The sequence below is a fragment of the Anabrus simplex genome, chromosome 4 (assembly GCF_040414725.1).
Source record: "Anabrus simplex isolate iqAnaSimp1 chromosome 4, ASM4041472v1, whole genome shotgun sequence".
NCBI classification, from domain to species: domain Eukaryota; kingdom Metazoa; phylum Arthropoda; class Insecta; order Orthoptera; family Tettigoniidae; genus Anabrus; species Anabrus simplex.
In genome coordinates, this window is record NC_090268.1 from 29,078,471 (window position 1) to 29,097,210 (window position 18,740).

Genomic DNA, 18,740 nt, shown 5'->3' on the forward strand with positions numbered 1-18,740 from the left:
ACAAATCCAAAGCTCCTTCCTTTTAACATCAAACCTCTCCAAATCCCCGAACCCCGCCAAATCTCCTGGCCAGAGAGAAGGCGTAACCTTCTAGGTGGCCCGCCCCTTCCCTTCGGGAAGGGGAATGAAAACTTCCCCCTTGGTCCCATCGTCGCCATAAGACCTACCTGTGTCGGTGCGACGTAAAGCAAACAGCAAAAAAAAAAAAAAATTAATACGAATTTGATATTCCCAAGGAAAAAAAGCTGTTATCAATTTTGTAAGACAACTTTTTTCTTGGCTTAGGGTGGTTGGAAAACTACATTCTTGGTCGCGTTGTAATCTTTATACATCCAATGGTTATGCTATATGACTGTGAAATTCGTAAATGAATTCAATTCATTCATATCATTTGTGTTTATATTGGATGTGAGACGTTGCCGCGCACTCCCTCATTTGTTCGGTAGAAATACGTTATTTTGCAACCGTTGTCTGAGCGCAACTGTTTTACCCAGCACTAGCAAAAACTTCGTTGGCTACCAATGTTTTTTTAGTTTTGGCACATATTAATGGGATAACACAACATTTTTCCCGCACACTGATCAATCGAAAGGATTTAGGACTGACCTTACAGACAGCAGACGTCCTGTGGCTTTGAGTCTCCGAGTGTTGGCGGAGAAATCCGAAGGGGTACGATTTCTGAATAAGCTGTCCTGTGGCTTTGAGTCTCCGAATGTTGGCGGAGAAATCCGAAGGGGTACGATTTCTGAAGCAGCCGTAATGTGGCTTTGAGTCTCCGAATGTTGGCGGAGATATCCGGGAACGCGAGAAGCTTGGCGCACTTCAGACACGTTGTTAGCCTGCTCGTAGCGTTGTGATGAATGTTCTTTGAGAAACTAAACACGTCAGTAATCTGCTCTTAGCATAGTGGAGAATGTTTTTTAAATGTGAAGCTGAGAAGCTAGTCTTGGCGCACTTCAAACACGTTAGCAGTCTGCTCATAGCATTGTGATGAATGTTTTTTGAGAAACTAAACCCGTTGTCAGTAGCCTTCTCATAGTATGGTGGTGAATGTTTTTTTAAATGCAGTGTGGTGAATATTTTTAATGTGTACAATCACATGACTGCTCGTGCATAGTGACCAATGTTCTTCGCAATATATCGTAGTTTAATATACTTTTACCGTAGTTTAATATAGTTTTAATGTGGGCGTAGTTTAATATAGTTTACCGTAGTTTAATATAGTGTGTGACTACAAAGTGTTAAGCGAAGAATTGTTTTACAAGTGTGAGTGAATCGAAACATTTCGTGTGTTCTGAGTGCGGTAAAAGATATGATTACAATAAGAATTTAAGACAACACGTTTCCAAAGCACATCCCGAAAAGCTGAATGTTATCGCGCCTGTACTAAAAAGTAAACATTCGTACGCCTATCGGTGTGAAATTTGCAACAAGAATTTCAATTATGAGTACAACTTTAAACGTCATCAACGGGACTATCATGGTGAGGAGTCAGTTGCAAAGAGATCATTGAATTGCAGCCTGTGTAGTTATTAAGGAACCACAGAAAACTGTTTATTTGAACATTTAGAATCGGTACATGAAATACGTATAAAATCCGAGGAACTACAGTTCTCATCCTTTGATGACTTAATGACTTGGAAACGAGAAACTGAAGAGACAACACGTTCGCTCTTTGTTAAAAATCATGGGTCTCATGCGGCTTCTGATAATACTATAAGACATTATTATGAATGTCATCGTTCGGGGAATTTCGTCTCTAAAAGTAAAGGTGTTCGACATTTAAAATTGCAAGGAAGCAATAAAATCTGTGGAGTATGTCCTGCAAAGATAAAAGTTAGTGAAGCCGAAGATGGAACATGCCGAGTCAAATTTATCTCTACTCATGTCGGTCATCAACATGACTTAAGTCACTTGGGACTGACAGAAAAAGAAAGGGTCAGTATAGCAGCAGACATTGCTAATAAAATCCCTTTCCAAGCTATACTGGACAGAATTCGAGATTCAGTATCTGATTCTAAATTAGAAAGGATACATCTGCTAACGAAACAGGATTTATATAACATTGAACGGTGCTATAATTTGTGCTCCTCGTCAATCAGGCACCAAAATGATGGGACCAGCGTTGAGGCATGGGTGAGTGAAGTTAACTCTAGTGACAGTCCCTGTGTATTGTTTTATAAGCCACAAGAGACGGTCAATGAGTCACATCCAGAACTAAACAGCGCCGATTTTGTGTTAATTATAATGAATAGTGCTCAAGGTGAGATACTGAAGAAGTATGGTAATGACTGTATTTGTATTGATGGAACGCATGGGCTAAATAGCTACGGTTTTGAACTTACAACGCTAATGGTACTGGATGACATGAGGCAAGGGTTTCCATGCGCCTTTCTCATATCCAATAGGAATGACTGGCAAATCCTCTCCATATTTTTCCAGTACATAAAGTCGGAAGTTGGAACAATTTCTCCTAAGGTTTTTATGTCTGACTTAGCAGAATCGTTCTTTAATGCTTGGATTTCAACAATGGGAACTCCAGCAATGAGACTCTATTGTACCTGGCACGTAGACAGGGCATGGAGGAAAAATATAAGCAGTAAAATTAAAGGCCAGGGAAAACAGGCAAATGCTTACAAGCTTATTAGAACACTACTGGAGGAGAGAGATGCGGCAGCGTTTGATATGATGTTTCCTGTCGTATTAGAGAAGTTGAAATCTGATCCTGACACGTCTGAGTTTGCTTCATACTTCCTGGACAACTACCTAAGTAATGCAAAATGCTGGGCCTACTGTCACAGGCTGCATGCAGGCCTGAACACAAACATGCACATAGAGCGAATGCATCACACGCTTAAATACATCTATCTCCAGGGAAAGCATGTGAAACGCTTAGATAAAGCAATATATGCACTAATGTCCTTTGTTAAAGACAAGCTGTTTGACAGGCTTATTGTGCTTACAAAAGGGAAACTGACAAGCAAATTGAAGGACATTCGTCGCAGGCATAAATCAAGCTTACAAATAGACAAAAGCCTGATTATTAAGGAAGACTGTGGTTGGAAAATACCGTCGTCCTCTACAGTGGCCGAGATGTACTTTGTACAAAATAATGAGGCTCAATGTAAATGCAAATTGATCTGTAGTGAATGTAACGCGTGCATACACAGATATTCCTGCTCATGCATTGATTCCAGCATTAAATGGAATATGTGTAAGCACATACACAGTGTATGTCAAATTCAAACCGGCAATGAACACCGTGCAGAAAATCCTGTGGACGTTGATGGACTCATTATAGACTGTGAGGACGCTTGTGCTGTGAATGAAAAGGAAGAAATACTAGCCCAAGTCGGTAGAAAGGAGAGTGGTAAGAGTTCTGTTCCCTTTTCGGAACAAAAGGACGTAATCACTGCTGAATTGTTGGAATTAATTAAGGGTATTTCCACAACAAGGGAACTTGAAGTTCTTAAGAAACAAACAGCATCCTTAAGGGCGACTTTGGCAGCAGTTCGCAATCAAAATGAACAAGTACCAATGTCCGTGCCCATGACCAAAAAGAGAAAAATTATTCCACAGAGAAGGCTATTTTCTACGAAAAAGAGAAAAACGTTCCATCGCGTACCTCTTGCCAAGCCAGATGTAGCGGAAACTCACGTCATCGCCCTGTCTTTGCTGCAAGGGAGAGAACCAGCGCACTATTTAAGTGTTAATAATTTTTATGTGAGTATGTTTATCTATATGCTTGTGTGTTTATGTTAAGATTTATATTAACGTGGGTAATTTATTCTAAATGCCTCCTCGTCCATTATTCTTTGGAACTCTGCTTTCCCCGCTGCTGGATGACTGAAGCCGCAGGACGACGTCTGTCTGCGATTAATATTAATTGAAGCTCTTAAACTGATAGACGTATCGAACATGAAAGTGTGTACAGTTTTCGTGTAGTTTATTTAAATGTGTATAACATTGTTCAGTGACCGATTGGAATACGATTATATTAACAGAACGTGATTGTGATTAATAGAATATCATTAATCATAGCTCACAAACTGATAGGCGTACGATTCCAAGCGCGCTGCCTCTTTCATCATTGTCTGGATCTCGGCTTCCTCCGCTGCTGTTCGGGGACTCGAAGTCACAGGACGACATTCGGCTTTTCCCGCTGCTGTTCGGGGACCTGTAGCCAAAGGACGGCTGTTCTTTGTAAGGGTAACTGAAGAATTATCATTCAATTGCATTTTGAAACCCCAGGTTCTCACCGAAGGTCTCTCCAAAAATTACTCCGTATAGGAGTAGACGAAACGCTTTTTAGCGTCGTGGGTAAAGATTTGTCACTCAGACTGCAGACTATATCCCAAACGAAACTAATGAAGGTCGTTACACAGCAGACAGTTCATTTGCAACAGAAAATATCATACTGCTATAATGTTATGAATATTTAAATTTACACTATATTAGTACAATATAATATACTATTATTGATATATGGACGAATTTTGTTCCAATCATTTAATATGCATTCATTTTTGAGAAACCTATCTGTATAAATGTCAAATGATGACTATCAGAGCTCTCTATGGTTACCTTCTTTAACTCGTAGTGTCGTACACATCATTCGAGGCGCAAGCGAGTTTCACTGTTCCCGCTACTGCGATCTAGCGAGTGATGTGTGATTTGTAAATTACCGCAAGGGGTCAAAATTGCGTCTTGCGCATGACATCACGCTGGGAGCAGGGAGTAAAGAATACATTATTTGCTGAACTATATTTAGTTCATTCAATACTGTATAATACACAAGCGTCTCGATATAACACTGCGATAATACGACCTGGCGAATCACAACGCATTCTCGCAGTGTCTGTGGCCATAATTCCCTTGCTTTGGTGATGGCGACTTTGGACGATAACACGAGTCCAACCACATCTTTCAAGAAGAAGAAGAAGTGATGGCGTGGCGACTTCGCGACTACGACTAGTTTGTTTACGATGATCAGCTGATGAGGACATCATTGATCGAATCCAGCCTATGTATACCTCTATATACGTTTGTCTGATAAGTTGAAACAGAAGAATGAAATTTATCAAAGTAATAATTACAACTCGAATACGAATGGATACTATTCTTTTTTTTCGTTTTACTATGAATGATTTCAGGTTAAGTTGCTCAGAAAACCGATGCAGTGTTTTTATTGTCCACGTTAATAATTATGGAATTATTTCAGGTTGTTACACAGAAATCCGAGTCAGTACTCTTATTTGTCCACGTTTGGAATTACGTAGCCGATAGTTTTGCATAAGGTATTCGACATTACAAGCTATGTTAGCAGAAAAAAAAACGAGGATCAGGGGTGTACAGGAGAGAAGAGAAGTTAGTCTCTTCAAATTTATTACACCCTGCAGTTTGAAATATCCACGCACACGCCGTAGGAGAAAGGATTAATTCATATCTTATCTGAAAGTAAACAAGTTTATCACAGATGGTATCCACCTCATTTTCCTATCGTGATGAAGAAAAGTATTTCATGCCATTAAAATGTCCTTACGTTCCTTGTAGTATTTCATGGCTGAGGAGGATACAGTCTGGTCGAAGGCGCCGGTATTGGCGGCCTTCGGAAACCCTATTCTGGACATGTGTGTTTTACTTGCTGATGATCAAGTGTTAAAGAAACACCATTTGCTTCCTGACGGTCAGAAGGAAATTACTGAAAGTGAAAAGGAAGCAATTTTACGAGATGTGCGGGGAAGGTTTGTTATAATTATTCACGCCTTATAATTTACGACCACAGAGCACTGAGCAATGCTAACGTTGTTTCCTATCATGAAATAATAACTACTTCATTAATACATTGTAATTTACTTTAATTTAGGTATACAATTCAGTATTGTGCTGGTGGTGTAGCTCAAAATACTCTGAGAGTATTTCAGTGGCTGTCTGGTGTCGCTCTTAGTTCAGTATTTCTTGGTGGTATTGGAACTGACGAGCATGGAAAAATGCTTGAAAATCTTGTTAAGAAGTGTGGAGTTATTACAAGGTAAACCAAGTTTAAATAATTATTGCTTATTGAGTAGGTTATATTTTTACAGTGCATTAGGGCAATTCATTTGGTACTGTAAATTTTTGTTGTTCATAGGTTAAAAGAACTAACTACTAGTACAATTCGAAAACTATCTGCAGTACCAGAACCTTGAATGTGGAATGCATTAACAATTAATTGTTGGGGTGGTAATCTCGCCTGTTAGCAATGCCATTTTTTTTTTCATTTTATAGTTTACCATTTATCCTTCTTCATCTTTACTGGATTATAACCTAAACTGAGGCTGATAGTTGTGACTTCATAATTGATGTCAGTGCAGGGGAAGATAATGCATTTTGAAAAAAAAAAAACCATCTGAGATATTTATTACGTATCAATATTTCTTGTTGTGGATTTAATTTGACCTAATCTGTCTTTAAATCGTAATATCTAAACTTTCTTATCCCAGATATTTCTAGGGTTGCTGGAGCCACGCAGGCACGTTTTGATTTAGCTATAGCCCGGGGTAAAGCATGCCCCACCCACCGACAAGTGCATTAAATCAAACTTCTGCTAGGCTATATATATTACATAACTTACAGGGACATTATTTTATCTGTTCAGGGGATTGTCACCTGCCAAGTCGCCTGCGCTGCGAGCCTGTCTCCCGCCAAGCACTTTGCCGTAATGCGGCCAGTGCTCGCACTGCACAGAGTCATAGAGTGTTTTCACACAATATTTCCTGTATTTTATGAAGGTATTATGTATATACACTCGCTCACATAATGAAAATGGCATTAGAACAATACTCTGAGCACTAAACATGTGAACACTTGACTAAACTGAACCTTACGCTGTTGAAGCTCTCGGCAGACTGCAAAGGAGGGGAATTTATAGGGCCGAGCAGCGTATTATGTCAAAGTGCTTGACGAGAGACAGGCTCACAGTGCAGGCAGCTCGGCGAGCGACAATCCCCTGAATAGATAAAATAATGTCCCTGTGTATATATATATATAATTTTTTGTATCGTTTTGGCCACTTAGGACCTCTGGTAATGCTTGTCAGCCTTTCTAGATTTCCAGTATTCTATCTTGGTGGAAAATGCAGTTCTTTGCCTTTCAGGCTACTTCGTGCCATTCTTCAACTCAAACTTTCGGTAATTACATTTTGAGTGACATTCCCTTTTCTTCCCCTTGGCCCTTCATATGTAAAGTTCGAAGTGAAGAAGAAGAAGAAGAAGAAGAAGAGGAAGAATAACTTGTGGTCGGATTGTAGGACACTAATTTAGAGGGAGATTTCAGTACTAGTTGGCCGTGCGCGTAGAGGCGCGCGGCTGTGAGCTTGCATCCGGGAGATAGTAGGTTCGAATCCCACTATCGGCAGCCCTGAAGATGGTTTTCCGTGGTTTCCCATTTTCACACCAGGCAAATGCTGGGGCTGTACCTTAATTAAGGCCACGGCCGCTTCCTTCCAACTCCTAGGCCTTTCCTATCCCATCGTCGCCATAAGACCTATCTGTGTCGGTGCAACGTAAAGCCCCTAGCGATTTCAGTACAGAGTCAAAATTAGCACATTGTGTTACTTTTGGTGAAATTAACTGTAGAAGACAGATTTACCCCTAAAGTTTGCCTACTGCCTATTGGCGAGGGTGAGAGGCATTTCCCTGATCGGGAGTTAGCACATTTTTTTGCAATATGTCTGGTGCCTTTGCATCAAAAGCAAACAATAGAAGATTTATTGATAGACAAAGGAAGAACCCTAGGTTTAGGAAGAATATTCACGGGAGATCGAACTGCTTGAGGAAATTGAAGTATAGTTTGATACGTCACCAAGAGAATGTACAGTGTGAGCTTGAGCTAAATTATACAACTGGAGCATAGGGGTGGGTGGAGCAGCCACATTAAACAACTGACAGAAAGAGGAAGTAGCAAAAAATTGAACAACAGAAAGTAATTCCTGTGTAGAATGGGCAATATTTAAGACATCACTATGAGTAGTGATAGAATCAAGATAATCATGAGTAAGCTCATGAGGGAGTTGATGACGTCGAACAAACTCCAAACTTAGTTTATTGCATAAAATAAATTTAATTATAAGGCCCGTATTGTTGTACGTATACTTAATCAAAAAGGTATGGTCAAATGTTCCACCTTTACAATACTAAATTTGTTTTATTTATTTAAATAACATTTAAAAATAACGGAACATTTTTCATCTATCCTGTAGATGTCATCAGGCGAGAAGTTTTAAGATTAAGAACAAAGGACAAGGACAAAAACACACTAAAATAATTCGGAATACCGAATGCATGAGTTAAAATGTTGAAAAATTATGTTTGAATGTTCTGAGCACAATGTTAAGAAAGATATTGAACACGAGATAGTTCAGTAAAATTGGTCCTTCTTGAAGTGATGATGTTGTGTTGAAATACAGTTTGCCGAATGCTTCAATTGAAACTTGGTGATATGGAGCACAATATTTAGTTTAGTAGAATGAAGTTAAAAAAATTAAATGTTAAACATAAGTGATGGTTCCAGTAAAATAAAATTGAGTTCATCTTGTTGGCGTGATGATGTTAACAATTTTTGATAATAAGGTAGGTGGAATATCTGATTTCGTAGGTGGAAAAATGTGCAGTAGAATGCCGTCCCTGCCTGCCCAAGAATGGTTGGCTTAAGCATGTACTGATGTTTATGGCTGACTGGAGGTGGACTGTGGAGGCCGTGTGTGATGGAAGTTATTATCAAGAATTGTTAATATCATGCCAACAAGATGAACTCAACTTTATTTTACTGGAACCATCACTTATGTTTAATATACATTTAATATTTTTATCTTCATTCTACTAGAACAAAACATTGTGCTCCATATCACCAAGTTTCAATCGACACATTCAGCAAACTGTATTTCAACAGGTCATCATCACATCAAGAAGGACTCTATTACCAATTTTACTGAACTATCTCCTGTGTTCAGTATCTTTTTAACAGTATCAAACATTGTGCTCAGAACATTCAAACATAATTTTTCAACATTTTAACTGACACATTCCATATTCCGAATTATTTTTTAATGTGTTTTTGTCCTTGTCCTTTGTTCTTAATCTTAAAACTTTTCGGCTGATGAATGTCTACAGGATAGATGAAACATGTTCCATTATTTTTAAATGTTATTTAAATAAATTTAAAAAAATTTAGTATTGTATAGGTGGAACATTTGACCATACCTTTTTGATTAACTTAGTTTATGTTGCACTTTGTATGAGGGAAAGTAATTATGCATAGCAGTACGGAATTGAAACCAGTCAGAAAAATAGGTCATATTTTCTAATGAACAATTTAAGTATCCTTTAGTTTTAGAAGACAACGACCAATTAACTGAGGAAAGGAAGCTAAGTTAACCGTCAAAAATTTCTGAACTGAGAATAACCATATGGTTAGACTACAAGGGTCAGTATTTTGTAACTGAGGTACTTGAGACAGAGATTGCTTAACAGTCTGTATATTAAGAGAAGTATCAACAGTACTGAGTTATTGAGAAGGTAAAAAAAAAAAAAAAAAAAAAAAGAAGAGGGTGAAGTTGCATAGGGTGAAATGCATCTGGTAGGGTAGTTTCAAAAACATCGTCGGATAACAAAGTGTCATTATAAGCTGGAGGTGAAGAATAGCTTGGATTTGGTAGTGAAATATTACAGTGAAGATCCTCTAATATTGGAAAATTATCAGAGAAACACGCCGTAATGAGATAATGACAATAACTGAAGGAGAAGAAGAAATGAAATATAGTGCTGGAAAATTATAGTATTGGTAATAAAAGATCAAAATTGTCTACTAACATTTGTGGCCAAAGATACCAGATCAAAGACAGGAATCAAAACGCTCTGTGACCTAACTGTGGTGGTGGTAGTATCAGGGGTTAGCTCAGCTGATGGTTTGTGATGTAACACAAGATTCAAATATGCAGAATTTGGATATATTATTTATTTAGTACCATATTTTAGAATAGTGTGAAAGCAAACAATAATAATAATAATAATAATAATAATAATAATAATAAAAGCCAATAAGCAGAGTTCGGGCAGCATGTAAAAACCCAAAGGATTCAAAATTAGGATGTGAAAAGAATCTACAACATGATCAAGAACAATTGTATTTAGAATAAATAAATTACAAACAACAAATAAGAGGACCGATATACTAGTGTAGCAATAAGAACCTCAATTAAGACTTGAGAAAAGTATTAAATATCGGTAACTTGAACTGGCCACAAAACAATAAAGATACTTCAGATAAAATGAAATACCCAAGTACAGTTACACAATATAAAGCACCTAGAAAGAAGAAGAACCCTATACTGGGGAAGAAAAGAGAGATCACAGGCAGGGGTGGCAAACGGGATCTCGCCGTGCAAAGTAGATAGACGGAATATTTAGGAAAGTATCACCACTGAAAGAAAGAGAGTTTACGCGTTGACGGAGAGTGTTGCACTTAATGTTCCAACAGTCAGACATCGTGATGCTTTAAATCCAGAACTAGTTATATGAACGAATCAAGCATAGCACTCGCACCAAAGCACGAAGTTACGAGAATATGTGATGGCTTGAATAGAGGCGAGAAACACCAGATTCAGAAAGGTTCTGGGAAACAAATAAAATATCTTCACTCACCAAGTGTCTCCAAATAAAAAGTCCTGGGTGCAGGATGATGATAAGGCGTTACCAGCACGGCAAGATGTTGAGCCCTCCACACACACCACTGCCAAGACTGTGGAAGGGACAGAAAGTCTCAGTATATATAGGGCATGTGGAAGGTTCTGCAGACATACGAAAATATTCAAGAAAGTCCTGCAGAAAATGGCGTATTCTTGACATGGTGATCGAAGAGGTGGAGGCATGCGGCACTCAGTAACACGTCAGGCAGCGGTGCAAGGTGTTGGTAGTATGGCTGCGATGCAGAGGTTGACAACAAAGGTAAATGTAGAAGCATGTAGACTTTTGGGGGGATGTTACATAGGGCAGGAGAAGGGTAGCAGCTAATCGACATACTGTATTGCTAAAAATAAAGGTTTGTTACCTCTTGGTGAAATACGAAAAAATGAAGAGAACACAAATTAATCCAAAATAATTACTCTGATATACTTCTCCATAGGATCTTGACACAAGCAGTAATCCTCAGCCAAAGAATTTACTTGAGATTCCTGTAAATTATTATATTCCAGGATGAGACAGAGAACAATCATGATATTTATTCTTACCCTGATCATGAACGTGCAAGACAAGTTACTTGAAATAATCATCTTTACATTGGGATTTTATTACACAAAACACTATCCAAATCTGAGTGGGGCCTTTACTAAACATCCATTCCCCTCTAGAACATAACGTAATATTGCTAATCAAAACAACACACAACACCCTGGTCCGAACATGAACCAAGGATACAAAAATAACCACAAGGCAGAACTTCTCATGAAGGAAAAAAACATTGATTTTATATGCAACAAACCACCACAAAATATTGACATGGTGAATACAGTTGTTCACGGTGACCTTCCACTAAATGTGGCCGCCGAGTTTTGAGTAGGCGATCTGAAGATAGGACTCTGAAATCCCTACTAAGAATCTTTAAAAGAATGTCTGTGTACCACCTGATCTAATACCCTATGCATGATTAAGTTGTAGTGAGGTTGGTCACTTCTTAGAAAACTTCGGGCAGCAACACCACTGCCAATTTCCAGAACTGAACTTAATCCATCTTCCATCGCACAACACATTAAAAAGAGGTCAGAAGATGTTCCGATAGATGCCTGCCAATACAAAATCATACAAGAGAGTCTGAAAGCAATCAATGATCAGCTGGATGATAACCCATTTTATTCCTCTCCTTTTACAAGTACTGAACTCAATCAAGCAATTCGATCTTTGAAATCTGGCAAAGCAGCTTGTCTGGATGGTGTATTTCCAGAATTTATAACTCACCTAGGAAGTAATGGAAGGAAGTGGCTCAGGAATTTCTTCTCGGATATCATCGCCAAAGGACAAACACCACCTGAGTTCAAAATAGCTAAAATCATCACAATCCTTAAGCCTGGAAAACCAGCAGACGACCCACTAAGCTACCGTCCAATTTCACTCCTCAGTGTTGGCTATAAAATTCTGGAATGCCTAATTTACAACAGAATATACTGCACATTAGACAGCATAATACCGCCAGAACAGGCTGGATTCAGGGATAAATGAAGCTGTTGTGAGCAAGTCTTCATCCTTCATAGAATCAGGTTTCCAAAGAGGATTGAAAACATTCGTGGCTTTCATCAACTTAACTGCTGCACATGATACTGTGTGGATTGATGGATTAATGCTGAAGATAAAACAAGCACTGCCATATAGAAGACTCACTGTCCTGTTATCTACCATGTTAAGGAATCGTTATATCAGAGTGTGTGCAGGTGACAAGATGAGCAAGTCATACACCATCAAGAATGGCCTACCTCAAGGATCTTTCTTAGCCCCATTGTTTTTCAACCTATATACACGTGATGTACCAGAAACAATGTCCCATAAGTTCTACTATGCTGATGACTGCCATAGCAATTCAAACTAACCATCTTGAAGAAGGAGAAGAAATCCTGACACAGGATATACAAAAACTAGAAAACTATTTCAAACAATGGAGGCTTTGCCCAAATCCATCAAAAACGGAGGTCACAGATTTTCACCTTAACAATAGAATCTCCAAACAAGAGCTGAACATTACATTCTGCGGAAAAAGGATGAGAAACAATCCTAACCCTAAATATCTGGGAGTTACTCTGGACTGCTCACTGACTTACAGAAAAAAACCTCGAGAATACTGCAGGAAAATTTAAGGACCAGGAATAACATCATTCGCAAACTAGCCGGCACAACATGGGGTGCTGATGCAAGTACTCTTCGTATGGCAAGCCTTACTCTGTTGCCGAATACTGTGCATCGGTATGGTATAGAAGTGCTCATGTCCACAGAGTGGATACTCACTCAATGAGACCGTAAGGATCATAACGGGCACATTAAGATCAATCCCTGTGCCATGGTTTCACGTACTGGCAAGTATACCTCCTCCACAACTGAGAATACAACAAGCTGCTGCTCAAACTTGGAAAACTTACATCTGTTCTGACTTTAAACACCTTCCCATTCACTCAGTACTGGGTAATCCATCAACCATGCATCTGAAATCCAGGAAGCCAATTTGGGATGATAATATTATTAAATACCCAGGGCCTTTCAACATCGGCAAAGTCTGGAAGGAAGGCTGGAGAGATTTCTCATCATCTCGTCAAATCCAATTATATGATCCTTCCCAGCATGTTCCAGGAACTAACCTACCAAGAGCTACGTGGTGCCAACTAAACTGTGTACGAACTGGTCATGGTAGGTGCAAAGCAACGCTGCAAAATGGGGATGGCTAGATTAACCTGCTTGCGACTGCGGAGCTCAAGAACAGACGATGAACCACATCATTCGGGAGTGTCCACAGCGTAGATTCACAGGTGTTTGGGAAGAGTTCATGAAAGCATCAGCTCCAGCGCTTTCCTGGTTGAAGAATCTTGATATTCATTTTGAACGTATTACGTACATATTTGTGTTAAATAATGTAGATTACACTAGCTAACATGATTTTGCGGTAAAATAGAAAATATGTCATTCTTATGGAAATCGCTGCCCTGATTCTGAAAATGATGCTATTTTTTTTCCTATCACATCTAGTTTTGACGCAATTTGGTGTTTTAGTATCTGCATGAATTTGTAAGATGTAATGTTGAGAGATGTTCTCGAGCAACATTTTTTAGAATACAATTATGTGATTAGATTTGTTATTGTTTGCATTTCATTATAGGTTTATTGCTGTCTAAATGTTCATTTTGTAGTTGGGGGTTTCCTGAGTAAATTCATAACAAACTCTCCCAGATATGCAATAGACCGTGAGGTATGTAGGATTGAAGATAAGACAGTTGAGCGTTTGTCTTTCATCTTAGACCACTTGAATAAACATACGTGTTAAAAGCCCCAGCCCTTATGCAATGTTTATGATGGACTGATAAAGCAGTTTCCTTTCAAAGATAACAGTGTTGCTTGAGACGGGCTCCAAGAAGTACCGGTATGTGTTTAATGCGTCTTTTAAAGTTCACATTCATTTAATTGTAGGCCTATTGTGTGTGCAAGATTTAATGTTATTTAATTTCAAATTAATCACAAAGAAGTGAAGTTCTAGTGTTTTAACACCATCATGGCTAGTGTTTCAGGGGTGCACAGAAGACAGTGTAAACAAAGTTCTCAAAAGTTTTGTTACATATTTGGAGTTTATGGGTTCAATTCCATGGTGCGTCAAATAGACTCGTTTGTAAAGAAACTTTATTTTTCTTACTTCAAATTGAAAGTTGGGGATCAAGACAAATCTTTCGCACCTCATATTGCATGCAGTACCTGTGTCGAGGGACTACATTACTGGTATGAGTGCAAACGAAACTCAATGCAGTTTGCCATACCCATGCAATGGCGAGAGCAAAAGAACCATCATGACGACTGCTATTTTTGTATGACCCATGTTGTCGGTTACAATAAGAAAAGTAAAAACAAAATTAAATATCCAAATCTCAAGTCAGCTCTTCGACCAGTTCCTCATGGACCTGACTTACCTGTACCTACTCTACCTACTCACTTGAGTGAAGAAAGTAGCAGTTCGATGCAATCTGAGAGCACCTTGAAATACCACCGGACTGAGCCAGGATCAAAGCTGCCAATTTGGGGTCAGAAGGCCAGTGCCTCAACCGTCTGAGCCACTCAAGCCCGGCTTGCGTGTTACAGGGACCTCTTAGTGCAACATGTAATTCCAGCTTTGCAAGAATGCAAGTGTGACCACACCATTATTTTAATGAAAGATAGGGAAACACTACATGTTGCTACCCAGGTTAAAGCTTTGCTGCGAGAAACCTTCAGTAACGACCACATCATCTCTGAGTATTTTCCTGATGCGTAACCTTCAATATCCCCCAACCTAAATCCATGTGACTGCTGGTTGTGGGGATAGTTGGAGGATCGTGTATATCAGGGACATGTCTGGTCTCTACCTGGTCTAAAGGCTAGCATACGACGACATGCCATTTTGATTTCACCAGATATGCTGCGGGCAACTGTCGACCATGGATGTTGCTGAGTTGGGAGGCCATATTGAACAGTGTTTGTAACCATACATCCTAATAAATGTGTCAGAAGCACTGCTGTCATGTGTTTGATCTTTCTTGCCTTTTCTGCGCCTCTGCCACTGCCTAGAGCGCCTATTTTTGACTGATGGCAAGATTTAGAAATAATAATTTTTGAGGCATAATTCGTGATGCAGATGTTGATTCCCATAGGGAACCTGAAATATTTGTTCTGAATGAGTAAATTTATATACCATTTTACAAAGTCTCTCATAGTGCATTGGCACTACCAGGGACTCCAAGTAGCCTGTGCAGTTGCCTCCACGGTATGTACCAGCCATGCGTCTTGGTAGGTGTGCTATTTACCAACTGATGAGCCCAACTTAGCACACTGGGGCGAAATGCTGGCAACCAGAAATGAGTTAACTGGTAAATTTATAATGTCCAATAACATGCCAGTATATTGGCATAATTCATGAGCACATTGCTTAGTTATCATATCTACAAAATTTCAGACTCCAATGACGTTACAGCTCGGGCTCTGCCGTGCTGAATACTGCCAGTTTAATTGTGGACACCCTATACTTAACAAACCCTCATGCATGTTACATCTAAGACCTTGAATGCCAGTCCTGTTTCCCTGTTCAGAAGCACACTCTGACATGTATTTACAAATGACTATCACTATAATGATTGTGTTTCCCTTCGGGTGTAAACATTACAGTGATGACTCTAGTAATACAGAGAACTAAATATTTCTGAAAACTACGGGCACTCGCAAATGAAAAATGATATAAATTTAACTGAAAATATATACGCTGAAACACCCAAAATGAAAACAATAAACTCGTACAAAATAAAAATGCATATTTACACAAATTTACAAATACACAAAGTTATATTTGTGACTTGAGTTAGAGGCACCTTTAATTTAAACCTTATCATCTAATTTTTAAAATTTATTAAAGTTACATCATCACGCTACATGTTCATGAATCAGAATATAATTTGTACTCAGTCTTATCCTTCACCGTATCTCCATTCGAACTCTGAGAGGTCCATAATGGTGGGTTTAGTTAGCCATCTCCTCCAAGTTGATATCCATGAAGTCCTGAGTCCAGCTCTCATTCATAGCACTGAAGTCCATTGTCCTGGTTCCTTCAGTCTGCGCACGTAAATGTCTGTGACAGTGAACACACTAAATTCATGATCGTTTCAAACGTCTCCAACCATGCATACTTTATAATCTTAGGGATTTTCACGACACACTTTTCTAAATTTGGGACTTAGCTAAGAGTCTTACAGATTCTTGCATGTTTCACTTAACTAAATTTGCAACTTGGTGTCTATACTTGATTTGTATTGCCCACAGTTCACGATTTTATCCACCTTCTTCGCAGTCAATTAATAATTAATTATAGCAATAATAGTAATGAAAGGTTTTCAGTCATTCTGAAAAGTTAGTCAAATATCCATTTCGCACACTTGACTTCTTTACCGGACACTAGTTAATGAATCTGTATCATTAAGAATGATATTTATTTCTCAAAATGTTCATAAAACAAGTTTCTCAAAGAAAAACATTTCCGAGACGCCAAAGTGCGTGTGTCACGCTCGAGGTAAAATAGCCAAGTGTTTCTGAAAGGGGTGACTATGTCCTTATATGAGAAGTGTGGGAACATGACATAGATGCAATCACTTCTCCCTCCACTAATTACGAGTGAGGTAGTGCAGTGGTCAGGTAGCCAGTATCATCGGATCCAGTTTGATACCTGTCCATAAAGAGTTTGATCATAGGTAAAGGAGTTATAAGCACAGATAGCATAATTTTTCTTACGATGTGAATCCCCTTTTTGAAGTACCTCTTGACTGGTTGCCAGATGGCCAAGTGGAAAGTTCCACTGTTATATAACATGCAAATACTTAAATCACCATTTATAGTTCAAAATGATAGATAAATGTTCCTCTTAAATTTGAATATTAATATCTTGGCCTTCTAAATTAAAGCGCTATCGTGTGGGGAAAAAAATAATTCAAATAATTGTGTGAATATCAAAGTTGGTAGTGCTGAGTTATAGTAGGGTTGGAGATTTTTGCACGAAATATACTACCCCCTCTCTGCTTTCTGAATTCTTGAAATTGGATTAAACCATTCCTCCGCTTTAGGGTATTCCCTGGTTTGTTCCATTGTTTCTTTGTCTTGCTTTGAGAATGGCTTGGGTGACACTTTCTGGCACCCCCGTGCTTCAAGCCCCAGCAAATTTCTTTCCAATACATGAATAAACCCTCCCATATATCTTGTAGCCCTTGGATAATGCCCCTGTCGGATTTAGTATTAATTGATTTGTCACTTGTTTGTACTTTTCCATTATTTAACGACTATTTTCTTGTTATTTTTGTATTCTTTGTAGATACACATACCATGAAGATTATCCAACAGCCACATGTATTGCACTCATTCAAGGTGCCAACAGATCGTTAGTCGCTCATCTGGGAGCTGCAAATGTATATGAGCCTCATCATCTGGATGCGATTGGAATTCGAGATGTTCTGAGTGCAGTTAAAATGATCTACATTGAAGGTTTCTTTATAACTCATAGTTTCTCTACTGCCTTGAAACTGATACATTATTGTCAGTCTGAGGGAATTGCTTTGGCCTTTAATCTTTGTGGAGCATATGTATGTGAAAAGTATCCATCTCAAGTTCTGGAACTTCTTAAACATGCTGATATTGTGTTTGGTAATAGCAGTGAATTTAAAAAGCTGAATGAATCTTTAAATTGGAAATGTAGAACCATACATGACATAGCAGTTCAAGCAAAAGATGTGGGAGGTTCAATAGATAACATCAGAAGAAGAAAATTGGACCTTGAATTGCTCAGGAATGGAAAAGTGGTCGTGGTCACCCAGGGAAAGGAGTCAGTTGTGCTTGTACATGGGAAAAGCATGTCAGCTTGTGAAGTAGAAGTTCCGTCAGTAGAACCTTCTTTGATTAAAGATACTACAGGGGCTGGGGATTCTTTTGTTGCTGGATTTTTGGCAGGAATGTTTTCTGGAGAGGAGATAAGTACCTGTGTAAAGTGGGGCTGTTGGACTGCACAGCAGATCATTCAGCAGATTGGTTGTGCAATTCCCAATTATTCTCCAGTTGGATTGAGAAATGTGCACAATTAGAATATACAGCCATCACCATCACATGTTATTGCAGAATTCTTCTTGTCTTTTTATTGTAACTTTAAAGTTTTCAGTCTGCATAACACTATAATATACCTGTGAAAAGAATAGATGCTATTAAATAAAGAATGCCATGTTTTGTTTTACAAGAACATCCTCAGATTCTATCAGCTCACCTTATATCATATGCTCATATGTACAATATATATACTGCTGTTTGGAGAAAGTGAAACACTCAGAAGCAATGATTTGAAACACACCAAAATCAGAGGGCGTGTAGAACAGCGGAACCATAATAAATGATTTAAATTGCAGAGAGATGGCATGCACATAGGCCCAGCAGTGCCCTCCTGTGTGTGACCGGCCATGTCAG

General features: G+C 38.8%; 2 protein-coding genes across 2 annotated transcripts; both read left to right on the forward strand.

The window, feature by feature from the left end:
- Positions 1-1,632: 1,632 nt before the first annotated feature.
- On the forward strand, positions 1,633-3,762 carry LOC136872146 (uncharacterized). The gene has a single exon (XM_067145986.2). It carries the CDS (start codon positions 1,633-1,635, stop codon positions 3,760-3,762), a length of 2,130 nt encoding a protein of 709 aa, XP_067002087.2.
- A 1,282-nt stretch (positions 3,763-5,044) lies between these two features.
- On the forward strand, positions 5,045-18,532 carry LOC136871591 (uncharacterized). The gene is made up of 3 exons (XM_067145031.2): positions 5,045-5,744; positions 5,867-6,031; positions 17,605-18,532. The coding sequence occupies exons 1-3, from the start codon at positions 5,560-5,562 to the stop codon at positions 18,365-18,367; spliced, it is 1,113 nt and encodes a 370-aa protein (XP_067001132.1). The 5' UTR covers positions 5,045-5,559; the 3' UTR covers positions 18,368-18,532.
- The last annotated feature ends 208 nt before the right edge of the window (positions 18,533-18,740 follow it).

Excerpts from the sequence above, each read along its gene's own strand:
- LOC136872146 (XM_067145986.2), top strand. The coding sequence starts at position 1,633 with ATGACTTGGAAACGAGAAACTGAAGAGACAACACGTTCGCTCTTTGTT.
- LOC136871591 (XM_067145031.2), top strand. The coding sequence starts at position 5,560 with ATGGCTGAGGAGGATACAGTCTGGTCGAAGGCGCCGGTATTGGCGGCC. Across the intron at positions 5,745-5,866 it reads TTACGAGATGTGCGGGGAAG|GTATACAATTCAGTATTGTG; the intron begins GTTTGTTATAAT and ends ACTTTAATTTAG. Across the intron at positions 6,032-17,604 it reads AAGTGTGGAGTTATTACAAG|ATACACATACCATGAAGATT; the intron begins GTAAACCAAGTT and ends TATTCTTTGTAG.